Source organism: Podarcis muralis, chromosome 1 (assembly GCF_964188315.1).
Source record: "Podarcis muralis chromosome 1, rPodMur119.hap1.1, whole genome shotgun sequence".
Lineage (NCBI taxonomy): Eukaryota > Metazoa > Chordata > Lepidosauria > Squamata > Lacertidae > Podarcis > Podarcis muralis.
Window position 1 is genome coordinate 112,989,116 of NC_135655.1, and position 20,060 is coordinate 113,009,175.

Here is a 20,060-nt window from a genome sequence, read left to right on the forward strand (position 1 = left end):
TTAAGCCATTTGCGCATAACAAAATATGTAATTGTTGAACTGAAATGCAATTAATTAGTTGTTTTTTATCTTATATTTTGGGAAATGTACATCCAGTTTTTCCCCCTTTAACTTTTTTGTAGGCCCCCAAGAGAGCGGAGCCCTAAGTTATAGCTTGTTTAGCTTATACAGTACGCAAATCCAGCACTGGCCGCGTTGCCATTCAAACGCTGGGGGCTTACCTGTCCCTCCCCAATGCCTTGTTCCAAGTTGGCACCTCTAGCTTGAAGTGCATCCCGGCTTTTGGTTGTAAACCGCTTTGAGCATGTTTTTTTAATTATTTTTTTTGTGCGGCAAAGCGGCATACCCAGAAAATGAATAGACGCGAAATCGCGCTTGGGAATGTGCAAATCGGTTTAAAACCAATACACGGCTGCTGGGGGGAAAACGAAGAGGCAGCCTCGGCCGCCCCCTTTTCAAACCCTCCGAGAGTCCCTATTTTCCAGGAACAGCCGGGGATTTACAAAAGGCGATTTGATCCCTGAAGGTCCCCCTTTTCCTTAGGCTGTCCCTAGGAGAAATGTCCCGGGAGGGTACGCCTCTCCCTTTCCCAGAGGGCTGGGTGGGTGGGGGCAGCAGCGCGTCTTCTACGCCCGTGCGAGCTTCTCCTCCGGGAACTGGGGAGGCTTGGCTGCTGCCTCGCTTTTCCTTCAGGGTGGGGCTTGTTATTGCGGTCTCTTGGCCGACCCTGCCTCACAGCAGCCGCTACGGCACCTCGCGAGAAGGCGGCGGCGGCGGCGGCGGCTGCAAGGGAGAGAAATGCACCTCGCCGTTTTGCCTTGACCCCGCGCTTAGGTTCTTCTCCGGGAAGCGAGCGCGCGCCGCCGAGGGTAGGTGGGCGGGCTCGGCTGTCTTGGCACCAAGCAGCATCCCCCACCCCACCCCACCCCCGCTTTTGTCCGGCGGGCAGCGCCGACAGGCCCGGGAAGAAGCAGCAGCGTGGCGGCGGCGGTGGCCTCCTCCTCCCTGGGCAATCCCGCCCCTCTCCGCCTTTTCTCTGTTGTTTCGTCCAGCCTTTTTCCTCGCTCCAGCCCCGCGGCCGACCAGCCTTGCGCGCCCTAACCGAGGCCCAGGTGAGTCCTTGCTCCGCCTGGCCAGGCGCTCCTCCTCGGCGGCTGCGGAGAGGCGAGGAGGGGCGGGGAAATTGAGCCGAGCAGGCCCAGCCTTGCGGCCTCGGCAGGCTTTTGTTTCTCCCTCCCCCCGCCTCGTGCGGGGCTGCTGCGGCTTCCCCTCCTCCCTGGAGCTGCGGAGGTAAAAGCGGTTCTTGGGGGTGGGGGGCTCGTGGGAAGGGTGGGCGGGCGAGTGCGGGGTGTGTGTGTGTGTGTGTGTGTGTGTGTGTCCAAGGCGTCTGTCCCCAAAATGCATGCCCCGTGGGACGGGGCGGCGGGCCGCATCCATCCCTCGGGAGTCTTCTCCCTCCTTCCTTCTCTCCTTCCTTCTCTTTCCAAACGCTGCCTCCATTTTCCCACCCCAGGTTGACCATTTGTGCCCTGGGGTTTCTCTCTTCGTGGTGGCAGGCGAGGGTCCGCATGCAGCAGCGGCGGCGGGGTTTCTTGCTTCCTTCTTCAGCCCAGCCCAGCCTCCCCCCTCCTCAATCCCCCATCTCTCATGCACGCCGCTATGAATCAAAGCCCGTGTTTGAGATCAGAGCAACAGGTTTCTTCTTGCAACTTGCATCTATATCCATGTATATTATCCGTCCTATGAAGCGCGGCGGGACAGAGTCCGCCTCCCGCCTCTCCGCTGCTTTTCCATTGCTCCCAGGTCTCTCCTTCTTCTGTATTTCCTTTCCCTTCCCTTTGTGTTGTCACTTTCCCAACCCTGCCTTGAGTGCAGGCGGGTGAGTGCCGAACGGCACCAGCCGATCTCTCTCTCTCGGCATGTTCTGCTTCTAAAAAAACCCAACACATTTCCTTCTTCCCTATCCAGACTTTAAGCTGGGTTGTGAAAAGAAACGAAAAAAACAAAACCAGAGGGAATAGTTGGTTTTGAGAGAAAGAGAGCCTTGCTTCGGAGGAGAGAAGCTTGCATCGTCGGTAGCCTGGAGGTGGCTTTTTAGGAGCCCTTCACTGTGACTTGCAACTGATAGTAAAAACATAACCCAGAGCACTATTCTCTGGCCATCTTGTGACTTATGGTGTAGTAGTCAGGGCTTTGTCATCCTTTTGGTTTTGCAGAAGAAATGCATGACTGGCGTGGTTGATTCAGCACAGCAATCAGTGTTGCGGTTACTACTATAGCCATTGGTTTGGGAAAGTCCATTATTTTTACAGTTTTGTCTTCCCACTTATCCTACCTAGTGAAAAGGTGGCCTATTTAAAGCTCTTTGAACATGTATTGTGTGGCAAATTGAAAGACGAGAAAGGTATATGTTTGTGTGTGCATATGTGTATTTCTTTAAAGATCTGGGATAACACCAGATCTTATGACTGTAATGATTAAAGCCAGGTTTGTGGTCCTTGTCAAGCAGCAAATTTGCCTGTCTCCTTACTCTAAGAACAGGTAACGGAGCTTTGCAGTCAAATGAACATGTAAAAATGGTGGCTCTGCAGATACCTCCTTATATCAGCATTTGTGTTGTAATTTAGTGAGCATTGATTTTCTTCTCCCCCTGCTTGCTCCATAATTGTTGAGGTGAAACCAGTTACAACTACCTTGTTCTTTCATTGCCATGGTGAAGTTTTAGTTTTGCACTAAATAATTGAATTTTCTAGTTTGCAGAGGGCATACATTGTAAGATGCATTGTAATGGATACATTATAAGAGGAAGGGTGACTGCAGGTTAAAACTGAGAAGCCATTTTCAAAGGCCTAATCCTGATGTTGCATTGGAGATCATACCATGTTTTTGCACTATCCACTCCCCACATATACATAGGTAATAATAATAATAATAATAATAATAATAATAATAATAATAATAATAATAATTATATCCCACCCTCCCCAGCCGAAGCCGGGCTCAGGGCGGGCTCAGGTAAGGTTTGAAAGCATATAAAATTATGCAGACCATTATATAAGTCCACATTGTGATTCCATGCCTTCAATATAACTACAGTGGTACCTCGGGTTAAGAACTTAATTCATTCTGGAGGTCTGTTCTTAACCTGAAACTGTTCTTAACTTGAAGCACCACTTTAGCTAATGGGGCCTGCTGCTGCACGATTTCTGTTCTCATCCTGAAGCAAAGTTCTTAACCAAAGGTACTATTTCTGGGTTAGCGGAGTCTGTAACCTGAAGCGTCTGTAACCAGAGGTACCACTGTATGCCTGTAGGCCTTGGGATCTGGTCTGCACCACAATATTAGATCACATTCTTGGATAAATTCTGAGCTGACTCTGACACCTTTTAGGTGTTGAGAAAGGTAGGAAATGCTTCATGGAGAAATATGCTTTATTCAAACATTTAAATCAACAGAAATCTGAGCTTTTTCTTTTCCTGAAACTTTAGGTAAAGGTAAAGGTACCCCTGCCCGTACGGGCCAGTCGTGTCCGACTCTAGGGTTGTGCGCCCATCTCACTTAAGAGGCCGGGGGCCAGCGCTGTCCGGAAACACTTCTGGGTCACGTGGCCAGCGTGACGAAGCTGCTCTGGCGAGCCAGCACCAGCGCAGCACACGGAAACGCCGTTTACCTTCCCTCTATAAAGCGGTACCTATTTATCTACTTGCACTTAGGGGTGCTTTCGAACTGCTAGGTGGGCAGGAGCTGGGACCGAAAGACGGGAGCTCACCCCGCCGCAGGGATTCAAACCGCTGACCATGCGATCGGCAAGTCCTAGGCGCTGAGGTTTTACCCACAGCGCCACCCGCATCCCTTCACCCACAGCGCCACCCGTGTCCCCTGAAACTTTAGGTATAGATAATTCCTCATTGAATTTGTAGTCTGATATTTGCAGTGGTGCTCACTTCAGTTGCTTATTTGTAAATAGATGGAGGCATCAGGATGACTCTTCAATGCTAGGTGATCAAAAGCGAATAATCTTGTACATCTTAGTTTGCTGCTGCTTGAGATAGCTTTTTTCAGGCCACCAGCAGAGGAATTGGTCAGGAAAAGAAGAAGTTATGAGCAGGCAGGGAATAGCAAATGACATAGGGAAGAAAACAGTTGTAAGTGTCAGATATGACAGAGTTGGAGTTTTGATACAGGAGCAAAGAAGTGCCTCTGAGCAAGCTGTAATAGTTTGTACCACTTCAACCTTTCTGAGCTGCTTTTTGGTGTGGGTGGGTGTGACTTTTTGAGTGGGTGGGTGTTTCTTTGGTGAAGGCCAGTCTATTAGACTACTTTTGCATACTTCTTCAAGCTCTAAGGTTAAGGGTGCAATCAAGAATCCTAAGAACATCAGGAGAAGCAAAATTAACAGTCGCTTTATCCATTCCTATGGATCTGGGAAGCAGCATTTGTATAAGTACAAATTAGGCTTGAATCCAGGGACTAGAGCCTTCTGGGAGGAGAAACTAGAAGTATAGGTCAAACTGATGAATTTACTGAACAGAAAATTATTATCCCTTGCCATTGTATTTTTCTGTAGCTTTTAACTTTTGCTGTATTTGGTAAGCTTTGGAGGTTTATACTTTGATACAAATCAGCCTTGCATTTAAGCACTTGCCTTGTAACTACTACAGACAACAAGGAATTCCATGCAGGCAGGTACATGGAATTGTATGCAGGAGAGGGAGTTAGCTGGTGGAGGAGGAATAGAGCGCTGTGTCCATCCTCTATGCCCAACATAGATACTGTGGGCTGCAAGAGGAAGAAAGCCCCTTCCTCCACACCCTGCACAAAAATGCAGTGGACTATTTATAGCCTAGTATAGAAGGCCTATTGGAGAATTGTACCTTCCCTTAAAAAAAATAAATCAGACTCGGTTGGGGAAAAATCATAATTGAATGTTATTCATTTAGCAGACAGACTTTGTAAATGCGTTGTGCTTCATATTCCATGCTGGAGAGCGTCCTAGCTTGAAACATGTATGGAATTACTTTCTATGAAAGGAATTCTGATTCTCATTTACTGAATTATTTTTATTGCTCCTATTTTACAGCTGTCCTCAAAGCTACCATCCTTTGTTGATAACTCCCCAACTATCCTCTTTCCTTCCTCCATAGTCTTAATGGCCTGATAATAATTTAGTGTGCCGGCCCAATTTTACTTAGGTTTGTGGGCCAGGTAAACATTGGAACCCGCATGATTGGAACCTTACAGGCTGATGTGTATTTACTGTGCCCTCTGTTGAGACTGCTATAGACACTGAGTTGTCCTTCTCTAAGATATTAGTATTTAAACCAAAGGGTCAGCAAACTTTTTCAGCAGGGGGCTGGTCTACTGTCCCTCAGACTTTATGGGGGGCCGGACTATATTTTGAAAGGGGGAAAAAATGAACGAATTCCTATGCCCCACAAATAACTCAGATATGCATTTTAAATAAAAGGACACATTCTACTCCTGTAAAAACACGCTGATTCCCGGACTGTCCGCAGGCCGGATTTAGAAGGAGATTGGCCCGTATCCGGCCCCCGGGCCTTAGTTTGCCTACCCATCATTTAAACCCATGATTGTATTCTGTTGTAAAAGTGGACTCCTTGCAACATTAACACATAAGGAGGTGCAAATGTGGCTGTAAGCTGTTGTTGTTTAGTCATTTAGTCGTGTCCGGCTCTTCGTGACCCCATGAACCAGAGCACGCCAAGCACTTCTGTCTTCCACTGCCTTCCGCAGTTTGGTCAAACTCATGCTGGTAGCTTCAAGAACACTATGCAACCATCTCGTCCTCTGTCGTCCCCTTCTCCTTGTGCCCTCCATCTTTCCCAACATCAGGGTCTTTTCCAGGGAGTCTTCTCTTCTCATGAGGTGGCCAAAGTATTGGAGCCTCAACTTCAGGATCTGTCCTTCCAGTGAGCACTCAGGGCTGATTTCCTTAAGAATGGAGAGGTTTGATCTTCTTGCAGTCCATGGGACTCTCAAGAGTCTCCTCCAGCACTAGCATCCAGTTATTTCTGTAGTAAGAATTGGCGTGGTATCTTCAAGATTGGGACTAGAAAGCCACATGTAAATTCAAGTTCTGTATCTAGCCCTTAGCCACTAGTGAGTATAACTACTCTTAAAACCGTTTTTATTGTGTAGGGAAATGTCATGAGGGAATTGTGATGCCTGTGCACCTACTTGGTTTGCTGATACAATAGCAATCCGAAACCACTGATTTAAGAACGACATTGAAAGGGGTCTTTATTTAAGGCTCTACTGCTTAAATTTAAGACGTGTTTGAATGGAGTGCCATCTGTTGATTTGCGTCCTAGCGTGAACTTGGCTTGGAGGAAGAGTTCTGAAGTATTCACTTTCACTTCTGCTGAACTGCTTACCTTTTCCAAACCACGGACTGTCATTTAACACTCACTATGGTTAGTTTCAGCAAGCCAGACTAATCGCCTGTGATTTGAAGCTGGTTTGCTTTGGCACTAAACATAAATGGTGTTAAACCATGATTCTTAGTTTAGATGTGTGCTTCCCCTTCCTTCTTCCTGCACGAGCAAGCCCAGGTTCATTCAGGTGGCATTAAATCATGGGTTAGCATGTTCACGTGTGGCCATTGAGTGAATACTTTGGGAAATGCCTTTTTGACAGTTTTCTGTCTGCTGTGCAGCTTTCCCCACCAGTTCCTATCACTTGAGAATCTGGAGTAATGCCTCGGTCTGAAGTGTAAAAAAAGTTTCCAAACAAATCTGTACATTAAACTGTGAGAAGAAAGCATGGTTGTAAAATTCTCATTTAAATCCACAGGGCTTGAAAAACTGAATCAAATCTGAAAACGATTTTGTCAAGGGACATCAATGTTTCCGGATACCACAACAGACACAGTAAGTAAAACCATTCACATTTTGAAGCCTTCTTTCGTTGTGTGGGATTGGCATGGGAGTACAGATATGTTCAGAATATCTAACTCAAATCATGCTACAGCATGAGATGTATTTGTGTAATGTGATATCTTCTCAATTGATGACACAGACTCCCTCTCAGCTTAAAGCATTTGTTTATGCCAGCCAATGAAATTTACTAGTCTTGCATTGCCTTGTGTGTAACCCAAGTTCTTTAGTGAGAATTTTGTTGTGAACAGGTATATTAATAACTGACACCATAATTGTATGTTTAAGAAAGTCCCATTTTGTTCAGTATGGCTTACACTTAGTTTAGAGTGCATAGAATTGTGATGGAAAGTACTTAATGAAAATATGAGGCATTATGTAATAGATTTGGAGTGTAAAGGCACAAAGCTCATATTTGGCTTTTTTAATTCCTCAGGGGACATTTTTTTTTCTTCCATCCTTCAGTACAGATGTGTTATTCTTATTTTTAAAAGGACCCTCTGTGAAGTAGCTTAGGCTTGCAGGTAATACCAAAATGGTGGATGAAGAAAAGCCTAGGTATGATGAATTGTGTTGCATACTCTATATTATGATTTAGGCCAGTGTTCCTTTTATGCTGAGAAGGAGTTCCTCAATGGGAGACTCAGTACAGTGGAACCTTGGTTCTCAAACGCCTTGGTACTCTGAACATTTCGGCTCATGAACGCCGAAAACCTGGAAGTAAGTGTTATGGTTTTCGAACATTTTTCGGAAGCTGAACATCTGATGCGATTTTCGGCGATTGCTTCTGGGGCGCCTGCGCCAATTGGAAGCTGCGCCTCGGTTTTTGAATGTTTCGGAAATCCGAACGGACTTCCGGAACAGATTATGTTCGAGAACCAAGGTACCACTGTAATTGTAAACAGGCCATACTGGGAATATGGTAGAATTACAGTCGTGGTTCACGTCCCCTAGAACCTTCTATAGTATGCATGGTTTCTATGGCAGATATTCATTGGAAGATAAGTCAGTGTGAAATGTTTCCTGGCAATAGAAAATATGAAGACCACCTATTTACACAAAATAGCAATAAGAGTTGGAAAACCAGGCTGAGTGATCTGAGGCATTTACAGAGGATAGTATTGAGTGTGCATGTTTTTAGCAGTCGTAATGCCTCAGGGATTTTAGAAGATGTCTGGTTTGGATGGACATGGGCAGATGTAGTCATGGATGCAGGAGAGCCAGTTGGCTTTGTTTACCAATGATGCAGTCCTAAGATTTCAAGCAAATAAGTGTTTGGAACATTGCGAAATGCTGCATTGACAGATCACTGCAAAACACGAATGTTGGCTCACAGATATCTAATGCTAGTGCTGAAAAGTGTATGACAGTACAGTGGTACCTCAAGTTAAGTACTTAATTCGTTCTGGAGGTCCATACTTAACCTGAAACTGTTCTTAACCTGAAGCGCCACTAACCTGAAGCCAATGGGGCCTCCTGCTGCTGCTGCTCAATTTCTGTTCTCATCCTGAAGCAAAGGTCTTAACCCGAGGTAATATTTCTGGGTTAGCGGAGTCTGTAACCTGAAGCGTATGTAACTTGAAGCGTATGTAACCCGAGGTACCACTGTAGAAAGAAGAGAACTAACATTTAATTTGGACTGTGAAGTTGTGTTCTGTAAAGAGATAAATAGGGGGTATTGTCTTCTGTTTTTAGGTGAGAAGATGAGTAACTACGATTCGGAAAAATGGAACTTTGCGATACAGTGGTACCTCAGGTTACATACGCTTCAGGTTACAGACTCCGCTAACCCAGAAATAGTGCTTCAGGTTAAGAACTTTGCTTCAGGATGAGAACAGAAATTGTGCTCTGGCAGCGCAGTGGCAGCAGGAGGCCCCATTAGCTAAAGTGGTGCTTCAGGTTAAGAACAGTTTCAGGTTAAGTACAGACCTCTGGAATGAATTAAGTACTTAACCTGAGGTACCACTGTACTTGCTCATAAATCCAGAGAGAGACAAATTACAGTAATTAAGCTAAAAAGAGATGAAGGTATGATAGAGTGGATTAAACATCACTTGGAACAAACAGTTTGGAACAAATGATACCCAGATTTAAAGGGTTGTATCCCAATGCTGTGCCAGTGGACTTCTGCTGATGCAACAGGGCTCCTTATTTTGGAGGGTCCCTCAACACTCTGGATCTAGGGGCTGCAGAGAAGGAGATGGGAGTTCCGTTGTGGAAGCAGAAGACTGCAGCACAAGAGGAACAGCAGCACTGGATACAGTCCAAAGATCTTTGGGATATTACCAGGGTTAAATACGAAGCAGCCCCATACTTCTTTGGTTCATCTGGCCCACTGTTTGTTTTGACTGGCAGTGCCTCTCCCAACATCTGCAGTTGTACGAGGTACCACTGCATAAGAGAAAAACCAGCAACATACAAAACAAACAAACAAGCCATAGAACAAAAGCAGCATCAAAAGTTAATGCCCAGAATGTCAGCAGATCTGTTGAAAGGCTTGGGAAAATAGAAAGGCACCTGGTACCAAAAAGATGTGTGTGCCAAATGAACTTATGTACATCATCAATTGATGCTGCAACCGTGAGGTGAATACAATGTTGCTGGTTCACATGAGGTCATTGCATTGTGTTTGCCATACAGTGCATGCTCTTGATTCATCTTTGCTATGTAGGTTCAGTGTGATGCTTTTCCTTCTTGCGGGAGTTTGTGTGCAAGGCATGTTGAGCAGTATAGAGAATAAAAGGGTCTGTTCTCATGAAAAATTAGTACATTTGCGGTTGGTTCTTAATTATGTGCCTAGGGATATGGAAAAGATTTAGAAAGTAAGTGAAAATTATGGATATATTCAGAGTGGTGTTCTGATCCCAGTTACAGTATGGACTTCATTAGGCAAGTCTTTTATCCTAAAAATAAAAATGTCCAGGGTTCAAATTAATATGCTGGAAAAGGCAGCCTTCATTATTTCATAGGGTTATATAAGTTTGGCTCCTAACTTTTGGTTCTGTGAATGGAAAGAACTGTTTACAGAAGGAGGGTTGTGCTCATGAAAGAAGAGTTGCCCTTGAAAGATTCCTTCCAGGAGTGCAAATGGACTAATTTTTCATGAGAACAGACCCTTTTATTCTCTATGCTGCTCAACAGTATAGAGCAAAAAGTTGTATACTGCAAAAGAGAGCAAAAAGTTAGGATCAAAGACATCAGGTTGGATCGAGAGTTAGTTGTGCTTAGAGTAGACCCACTGAAATTAGCAGGGCTGAAGTTACTCATTTGCACCACTGGTTTCAGTAGATCTGGATCCAATTATTGGCGTATACAGCAATAGAAATGTAAAGTTTTACTTTGATCTGGAAGTGGTTTGAAATTTAATAAGCAGATAGTGGAAAATAAACATTTTAAGATGTCAGTGCATCTGTTGAATGTTTTGAAGTGGACAAACTTCAGATTTCACTAGGTTGATCCGTGCATCTATAATTATTGGCATTTTGTTCTCTTCCTGATTACAAAGAACCGATGCACATATCATAAATTTCGTGCATGAACAGGAAGCTACCATTGAGAAAGGAGCTTTTAAAAGTGCAGAAGGTCTCTCAGGGCACTAGCTGAATTGCTCTTGAATTATGTATAGAAAGAAATGCAGTAATAGGTATCAAAACCCAGTGCTGTTTATACTTGCACTCGGCCTTCGTGCCAATCAGGAGAGTCAGGTTTTCTTGTTCTATTTCTGATTTTATCCTCTCCCCCAAGGATCAACATTTTACATATCCCTGTTGAGACTAATGTTGGCCCGTGTCAGAAACAGACTGCTGGACTTAGAGGAAACTTCCATCTGATCCAGCGGGGGCAGTTCGTATGTTCGGGATTCAGAGTATAATCATTGGCTGCAAAAACCACATTTAATATTGTTTCTGGAAACAGTTGCCTGAACCAGAGTTGTACATGATAAGGACATTCAGCTTCTAAGTGGGTATGAATGTTAAAGCAAAGGCGAAGAACTTTTCTTCAGCCCAAGGGACTTGTGAGCAACCATCCAGGAAACCAGAGGCAAAAGCGACTCAACATTTGTACAGTAGGTTGAGTAAGAGAAAACAAGAGCTTTCTATACACATGGTCCCCACCCCTTTTCACATTTCTCCATTCAGGCAAGGAATAGTCATCATCACTGCTCAATGACTCATTCTAGCCAGGCAAAAGCACTCAAGGGTGTTGAGCAGTGTTGGTTAGGAGCATGTCCTGGGGGAATCTTAAGGGCCAAATAAAGGCCTAGAGGTCTGCATTTGTCTCCTGGCCAGGGGTTCCCCAACCCAGTGTTAAGGGGTAAGGTAAGCATTCATTTTAGTGTGGGTATCTGATCTGCATGTGGAAGAGAATATGCATATGGCTTGGATCTCAGAACAGATTGATTGGAACAGGACAGGTTTATATGCTTCATTGTACCTGGACAATTATTAGAAGTATTTCTGAAGACTGTGTTCGAAGCCAGTGCACCCATTTTCATCTGTAGCAAATATTCATTTACTGTGTTTATATGACTGTGTATCAACATGTGTTTTCTGGATGGCTTATAAATGACAATAAAAAGCAATACAGTATTAAGATACAATGCAACAATAAAACAATACAAATACAGTGGTACCTCGGGTTACATACGCTTCAGGTTGCATACGCTTTAGATTACAGACTCCGCTAACCCAGAAATAGTACCTTGGGATAAGAACTTTGCTTCAGGATGAGAACAGAAATTGTGCTCCGGTGGCATGGTGGCAGCAGGAGGCCCCATTAACTAAAGTGGTCTTCAGGTTAAGAATGGACCTCCAGAACGAATTAAGTACTTAACCCGAGGTACCACTGTAGAAAAATAGAGCTGGAGAAAATCTCTTCCTTTCTGGCAGCATATTCCATGTTTTTACAAATATATATCTTTCCCATTGTAACATGATTTCTTGCTGTCAGTAACCAAACTTGTTTATATTTTTGTCTTTCTCCATCAGTGGATGCACTTAGGCTTTTGTGCTATCTTTGCCGTTCCCCCTATTCAGTCTTGCCCTCTGTTATTTCACTAGGACTTTGTGGCCTCCCTTAATCATTTGGGTAGAAAGATGAAGGTTTAAGGTAGATCACTATATAGGGTGATCTGCGTTATTTCATTTTCCCTTTCTTTAAGTACTTTTAAAAGACATAATGTCTTTCAAGGACATAATGCCAGTAACACACAATGGCTTCTTCAACAGGGTAGCAAAACAAGAACAGTCTTTGTGAAATATAGAGGATATCAGTCAATAAATATGCTTATGTAATGGGCATTTTGGCGGCTGATAGAAGAGCAAAAGCCACACAGGTATAAGGCAAGTATTATGTGTACTCAGCAGCACTTAAAATGCCCTTAGCAAGTTCATTCTTATTGCTCAAACATGCATAAACCAAAAGGGATAAGGGAAGAGAGGACACTGTGGAAGGTAGGAGATGAAGACTGATAAAACAGCTAGGGGTTGGAATAAAATTCTTGCTCTCCAGCCTCTTTCCTGAAACGCTGAAGCTCCAAATTTACACAAATAATGCGTAAAAACGAATATGATAATTATTTTGGCGTGTGCTTACTTGAATTTGGGGCAATATGGAGAAGCTAGGTAATCAAGATAGAATGGAGCACAGAACTGTGGTTTAGCAGTATAAAAAATGGAGAGAGAAATTGACTTCTTGCAAAAAAAAAATACTTGGAAATACTAATTGGAGAGATTGGTTGGGTATTTAAGGAAGGCACGCTATAAATGTTAACATTATTTGTTTGTTTGTTATATAAAACATTCTGAACTTCTTGCTAGGAAGCAAGCATAAATCTCTCACAGTCTGACTCTTGAACAGCTTTAGTGGAGCACAGTAAATGATTTCCCTTGACTTAGACCCTCTGACACCAACTTCTTGTGTTTCAGAACTCTGAAAGTTAACTGAAGGCAAGATGGATGCTACAGTGATATTACCTATTCTGAAGAAAAAGTTAGCCTTCCTTTCAGGTACAGTTTCCTTGTTTTTTATTCAGACTATTCTGTTTCATTGAGATTCCTTCCCCATCCTTCCTGATAATGTGCCACAAATATATTGTACACCTCATCCATACTGAAGCTCAGGCTGTTGAGTTATTGTGGATACTCGGAAAGTAAGTTTCTTTCTCCATCTTGGATGATTAATCGTCTGTATACAAGTTTTGCTTTGTTATTTTTCACTTTATGTATAATACTGATAAGTAATGTGAGATCAAGGATCTGCTTACACCTGGCTGGTAATTAATTCTAAAAACACGGGAGGTTCCTGACATCTTTTTCTCCAGACACTGACCAGAATGAGATTCTCCCTCAGGCTAAATTACTTGGATGTCTTCTCTTATGATCTGTTTGACTTCTTAACTGCTTAACCTTTGAAATTATGCACTGAGAAGAGAGCTGACTTGGTAATTTGAAAAGCTGTGAATTTCTGGTTAGTACTTGATAAATTTTGTACTACTGAAATTAATGTTGGACCCTGGAGTGCTGGCTAGCTGCCTAACTATCTCGCTGGCTTTGTTGTAGAGAAGAATTGTTCCTGTAAAGCAGGTTTTTATTTGATAATTGAGACCTCGTTCATTCCTAATTTTGAGCACGCACAGAAAGCTTTCCTTTCTCCCTTAGAACAATATATATATTATTAAACATTTTATGAAATATGATCTAGGTTAAGCATTTGTTACATTGTAGTCCTAGAAAAAAAATCCTCAAGGTTTGCATTATATCTGATTACTGGTTCATTGCTAAATCAGCACAACATGAAACTCTGTCTAAGGGAATAACTCAACTACCATTTATACCTTTGTAGTCTTTAAGGCTATGGAAATGTGTAACTGGTCCCTAAGTGCTCATTAATAGTTGTAAAACTTACTGCATATTTAGAATTACCGCATATACTAAGAACTTTCTCTTGCCTTCAAATGTCTTAGCAGATAGTTATGTAGTTGATTATTCACCATATAGGCTTAAGGATATGTTGCTAAAGTAAGAAGTTGACTGCATTAAATTCATATATATATATATATATATATATATATATATATATATATATATGCAAGTTTTGGTGTCCTCGGGTGTCTTCCCGTGTAAAAGTTGGGGTGTCTAGGCGACGTTTCGACGAGGTCTCACTCGTCATCTTCAGGCTGGTGCTTTCGGCTTCTTGTTACTGGAACAGAGCAGGATCTCAGTGTTTGAGTTCCTATAAATACTGTTGAGGAGGTGTGGCCTCTAGTGTTCTGGGCAGAGAGGAAGTTCCTAGGCTAGTGTGCCTTTTCTTCTTTTGTTCCTTAATTACTTGAGGGATATCTTGAGTGATTTCTTGAGTTGTATCCTGAGTACCACTTAGGTGGGTCATTAGGTGTGGATTAGTTGCTAAAGCCTTTGTGTCTTGACCTCTTGAACTTTGTGAAGAGTTTTTCTGAGAAGATGGTTGTACTGCATTTTGTTGTGCTCTGGCTTGGCTTCGTGTATAGGGGCGAGCTGTGGTTTTGTGGTCTGTGCCAGCCAGATCTGTGTAGGGGTTGCGGGGGGGTGCAGCATCCGGAGGTGCCACCATGGTTTGGCTACTGGATGGTGTCTGTAATTTATCTGTGGAGAGGGTCTGGGTTTGGGTCTGGTGTGGTTGATTGGTGATGGCGTTCTGTGTGCCTCTGGATCTGGTGTCAGATTTTGTGGGGAGGGCTAATTTCCAGATGTCTGGCAAGCGGGATGTGTCGTCACGCTTGTTCATGTTGTGAGGGTGTTTCTCTATCTCGATGGCTTCCATGATTATTCTCTTGTGGTGATGTTCCATGTTAAAGAGCAATTTGGAATCTGCAAAATTAATTTCGTGTCCTGTTTCTTTCATGTGTTGGAAAAGAGAGGAAGTTTTTTCTTCTTTTTTGACGGCATTCTTGTGTTCTGCGATACGTGCATTTATTCGTCTGTTTGTTTGTCCAATGTACGTGGCTGGGCAGACTTTGCAGGGTATTTCATAGACCCCTTGGTTTTCCAACTGGATTTTATCCTTGGGGTTTCTGAGGATATTGGCTATTTTTTGGTTGGTGCAAAAGGCTGTTTTGATATTGTGTTTATGGAGGATTTTGCTAATTTTATCTGTAGTGCCCTTGATATAAGGAAGGAGGGCCATGCCATTGTTTTCTTCTGTGTCTTGGTTTTTGGGGGGTGTTTCTTTTTGGATTAGCTTCGTAACCCTGTTTTGCTGGTATCCATTGGCAATTAACACATTTGAGAGATTCTGTAACTCAGTTGTCAAGTGGTCTTCGTCAGCCAGGCGTTTGGTTCTGGAGATGAGAGTCTTGGCTACGGAGTTTATTTGTGCAGGGTGGTGGTGTGATTGTGCATGTAAGTAGCGGTTGGTGTGTGTTTTTTTCCGGTAGATAGTGTGTCCTAGGGAGCCATCAGGTTTTTTGTAGATTAGGACGTCAAGGAAGGGAAGTTGGTTGTTGGCTTCTATTTCCATAGTGAATTGTATTTTGGGGTGTAGGCTGTTGAGATGTGTGAGGAAGCTATCCAGTTTTTCCTTCCCGTGTGGCCAAATTACAAAGGTGTCGTCAACATATCTGAGCCAAAGTTTGGGTTTGTGTTCTGACTTGTCTAAAGCATTGGTTTCAAAGTGTTCCATGTACAGGTTAGCGATGACCGGTGAGAGGGGTGATCCCATAGGTGCTCCTTCTATCTGTTTGTATCTTTGTCCATTGTGGATGAAGTACGTGTTGGTTAGGCAGTGGTTGGTCAGGTCCAAGATGTATTCGGGGGGATTGTATTTGTTTTGAATGGCTGTCAAGGCTTCATTAATGGGCACTTGTGTGAAGAGAGATACAACATCGAAGCTCACAAGTAGGTCATTGGGTTGTAGGTTTTGCTTCTTTATTGTTTCTATGAACTGGAAGGAGTTTGGAACGTGTGAAGAGATGGATTCTGCATAGGGCTGAAGTTGCTTGGCGAGAAATTTAGCTAGATTTTGTAGAGGTGAGCCTATGGAGCTGACTATTGGCCTCCCCAAGATACACAAAGAAGGAACACCACTCAGACCAATAGTCAGCTCCATAGGCTCACCTCTACAAAATCTAGCTAAATTTCTCGCCAAGCAACTTCAGCCCTATGCAGAATCCATCTCTTCACACGTTCCAAACTCCTTCCAGTTCATAGAAACAATAAAGAAGCAAAACCTACAACCCAATGACCTACTTGTGAGCTTCGATGTTGTATCTCTCTTCACACAAGTGCCCATTAATGAAGCCTTGACAGCCATTCAAAACAAATACAATCCCCCCGAATACATCTTGGACCTGACCAACCACTGCCTAACCAACACGTACTTCATCCACAATGGACAAAGATACAAACAGATAGAAGGAGCACCTATGGGATCACCCCTCTCACCGGTCATCGCTAACCTGTACATGGAACACTTTGAAACCAATGCTTTAGACAAGTCAGAACACAAACCCAAACTTTGGCTCAGATATGTTGACGACACCTTTGTAATTTGGCCACACGGGAAGGAAAAACTGGATAGCTTCCTCACACATCTCAACAGCCTACACCCCAAAATACAATTCACTATGGAAATAGAAGCCAACAACCAACTTCCCTTCCTTGACGTCCTAATCTACAAAAAACCTGATGGCTCCCTAGGACACACTATCTACCGGAAAAAAACACACACCAACCGCTACTTACATGCACAATCACACCACCACCCTGCACAAATAAACTCCGTAGCCAAGACTCTCATCTCCAGAACCAAACGCCTGGCTGACGAAGACCACTTGACAACTGAGTTACAGAATCTCTCAAATGTGTTAATTGCCAATGGATACCAGCAAAACAGGGTTACGAAGCTAATCCAAAAAGAAACACCCCCCAAAAACCAAGACACAGAAGAAAACAATGGCATGGCCCTCCTTCCTTATATCAAGGGCACTACAGATAAAATTAGCAAAATCCTCCATAAACACAATATCAAAACAGCCTTTTGCACCAACCAAAAAATAGCCAATATCCTCAGAAACCCCAAGGATAAAATCCAGTTGGAAAACCAAGGGGTCTATGAAATACCCTGCAAAGTCTGCCCAGCCACGTACATTGGACAAACAAACAGACGAATAAATGCACGTATCGCAGAACACAAGAATGCCGTCAAAAAAGAAGAAAAAACTTCCTCTCTTTTCCAACACATGAAAGAAACAGGACACGAAATTAATTTTGCAGATTCCAAATTGCTCTTTAACATGGAACATCACCACAAGAGAATAATCATGGAAGCCATCGAGATAGAGAAACACCCTCACAACATGAACAAGCGTGACGACACATCCCGCTTGCCAGACATCTGGAAATTAGCCCTCCCCACAAAATCTGACACCAGATCCAGAGGCACACAGAACGCCATCACCAATCAACCACACCAGACCCAAACCCAGACCCTCTCCACAGATAAATTACAGACACCATCCAGTAGCCAAACCATGGTGGCACCTCCGGATGCTGCACCCCCCCGCAACCCCTACACAGATCTGGCTGGCACAGGCCACAAAACCACAGCTCGCCCCTATACACGAAGCCAAGCCAGAGCACAACAAAATGCAGTACAACCATCTTCTCAGAAAAACTCTTCACAAAGTTCAAGAGGTCAAGACACAAAGGCTTTAGCAACTAATCCACACCTAATGACCCACCTAAGTGGTACTCAGGATACAACTCAAGAAATCACTCAAGATATCCCTCAAGTAATTAAGGAACAAAAGAAGAAAAGGCACACTAGCCTAGGAACTTCCTCTCTGCCCAGAACACTAGAGGCCACACCTCCTCAACAGTATTTATAGGAACTCAAACACTGAGATCCTGCTCTGTTCCAGTAACAAGAAGCCGAAAGCACCAGCCTGAAGATGACGAGTGAGACCTCGTCGAAACGTCGCCTAGACACCCCAACTTTTACACGGGAAGACACCCGAGGACACCAAAACTTGCATTCTTGTACCCGTGAAAATCTACGAAAGCAAATATATATATATATATATATATATATATTTGTGTGTGTGTGTGTGTACATACTTAATGGGGCCCAAGCATTGCCAGCCTCTATGAGCCAGCAGGCACATTTTGAAATGTGTGGGTGCCAGTTGCAACATGGCTGCTGTAATGGGTGTAATATAACAGCTTGGCTGCTGTAAGGGGCATTGTGTGAGTGAGTGAGTGAGTGAGTGAGTGAGTGAGTGAGTGAGTGAATGAATGAATGAATGAATTCCTTGCACTCTCACAGCACACACCACAGACACACATGCACCTCTCTCACAGACCACAAATACGCAGCCCACACAGTCATACTCTTAGCTCAGTTGGTAGAGCATGAGACCCTTAATCATGTGCTGGCGAGTTTGAGCCTTGGGCAAAATATTCCCTGCGTTGCGTGGAGCCTTCACGACCTCTTGCAGCTATGCTTGTTTCTGCCCAAGTGCATTTCTCTCACTCACAGAGCATGTGCCCCACAATTCGGAAAAGTCCCTTCACAGGCAAAAGAAGTGCCTGCCATTTCTAAACAAAAATTCACAGTGCTTACCAACCTAGTGCCAGATGGCACCATGATGCCCAAGTCTCCAAGGAAGGCCTTCCTGGGCACCTATGGGTGAATGGTTGGCAATCCCTGCCTTAAGCATTGTCAAGGTGTCAGGTGTGGGCAGTGGCATTGGTCATCCCTGCTGCCCAGCCTCTTCCCTCTGCTTAGAATATTCTCTGCCCACCTCACTGAAAAAGAAGGGGCTTGAGAAGAAGGGATGGCTCACCTAGTCTACTCCTAATTACTTTAAAACTGTTATGGGATTAAGCACTTGGTTCGCACCAGCCCCAACTTTAAAAATAAACCATTCCGGCCTCATAAGTAAATGCTTAAAATTTGAACTGCACCTCAAAACAGGAAAATTCCATTGCCAACAACAGGGCTTATGTCGAAGAAATATGTACAGAATTGGACAAGTGGAGTTTTTTTGGGGGGAAAGGGCAGAGGAGGGCATTACCAAAATACTGCTTTGATTTCTGATGAAGTGAAATTTCTTTTAGACTCAATTTTGGAATTCACATAGCAAACAAACAGAAGCTGGCATGTTATAATTGAGTAATAACTCATTAATAAACTTTACAGAAAATGAGGAGCAACAGTAGAGTAAAGGGAAGAATTTACCAGCAGGGCATCTCTTTCCTGGCAGAGAGTTTTACAGTACTTTTTCCTGGCAGCCATTAAATGGATGTTGGGCAATCATTTTAATTGCAACTGTGAAATATTTCACCTGTTGCAAACGCTCCACTCGACATAAGCTTTTTACTGATGTCTTTAAAGGCTATTTTCTAATGCATATATTATTGATATTTTGCTGGGTTGCGTTCATTGGTGGGTGTGCCCTGGCAGAAAGTGCTTCGGATCATACAAGATTGGGTACCAAATCTCCACTGATCCCCTTTACTGCAGCACTCTGTGGCCTGTCCCATTAAGTTCCAGGTGATCTATCAACCCTCAGGAGCTGGTAGGTGGGTAGGGGATCAGAGGGCAAAAGCCACCAGTGGACACAACCCATTAGTTATTATTTGGATCCAGGGATGCTTCCAGATGGGTACTGGGTGCTCCTTGTGAATGCACTTTACAGTGGTACCTCTAGTTACAAACTTAATTCGTTCCGGAGGTCCGTTCTTAACCTGAAAGTGTTCTTAACCAGAGGCGTGCCTTTGCTAATGGGGCCTCTTGCTGCTGCTGCGCCGCCAGCGCACAATTTCCATTCTCATCCTGGGGCAAAGTTCTCAACTTGAGGTAACTCGAGGTTACAAACACTTCAGGATACAAACTCCCGACGCTTCAGGTTACCAACTCCGCTAACCCAGAAATAGTATCTCGGGTTAAGAACTTTACCTCACGATGAGAACAGAAATCGTGCGCTGGCGGCGCAGCGGCAGTGGGAGGCCCCATTAGCAAAAGTGGTACCTCAGGTTAAGAACCGTTTCAGGTTAAGAACGGACCTCCAGAACGAATTAAGTTCTTAACCCAAGGTACCACTGTATTTTGACTGCATCCACACAATGTTGTTTGCCTTAAAAATGCCAACGTTCATTCCCACGCCCCCAATCTAATCCAGATTTC

At 43.8% G+C, this 20,060-nt stretch overlaps 1 protein-coding gene across 4 annotated transcripts in view; it reads left to right on the plus strand.

The window, feature by feature from the left end:
* The first annotated feature begins 660 nt into the window (after nucleotides 1-660).
* The window catches only part of SESTD1 (SEC14 and spectrin domain containing 1), a 59,929-nt gene continuing 40,529 nt past the window's right edge, over nucleotides 661-20,060 (plus strand). For 2 of the 4 annotated variants that reach the window (XM_028748382.2, XM_028748419.2), the window contains exons 1-3: nucleotides 1,134-1,290; nucleotides 6,814-6,890; nucleotides 12,824-12,904. In XM_028748382.2, coding sequence (XP_028604215.1) covers nucleotides 12,850-12,904 — 55 coding nt within the window. In that variant the 5' untranslated portion in view covers nucleotides 1,134-1,290; nucleotides 6,814-6,890; nucleotides 12,824-12,849. Of the gene's footprint in view, nucleotides 870-931; nucleotides 1,113-1,133; nucleotides 1,291-6,813; nucleotides 6,891-12,823; nucleotides 12,905-20,060 lie in introns of those variants that run through there. The other 2 variants (XM_028748398.2, XM_028748389.2) reach the window with 2 other exon arrangements.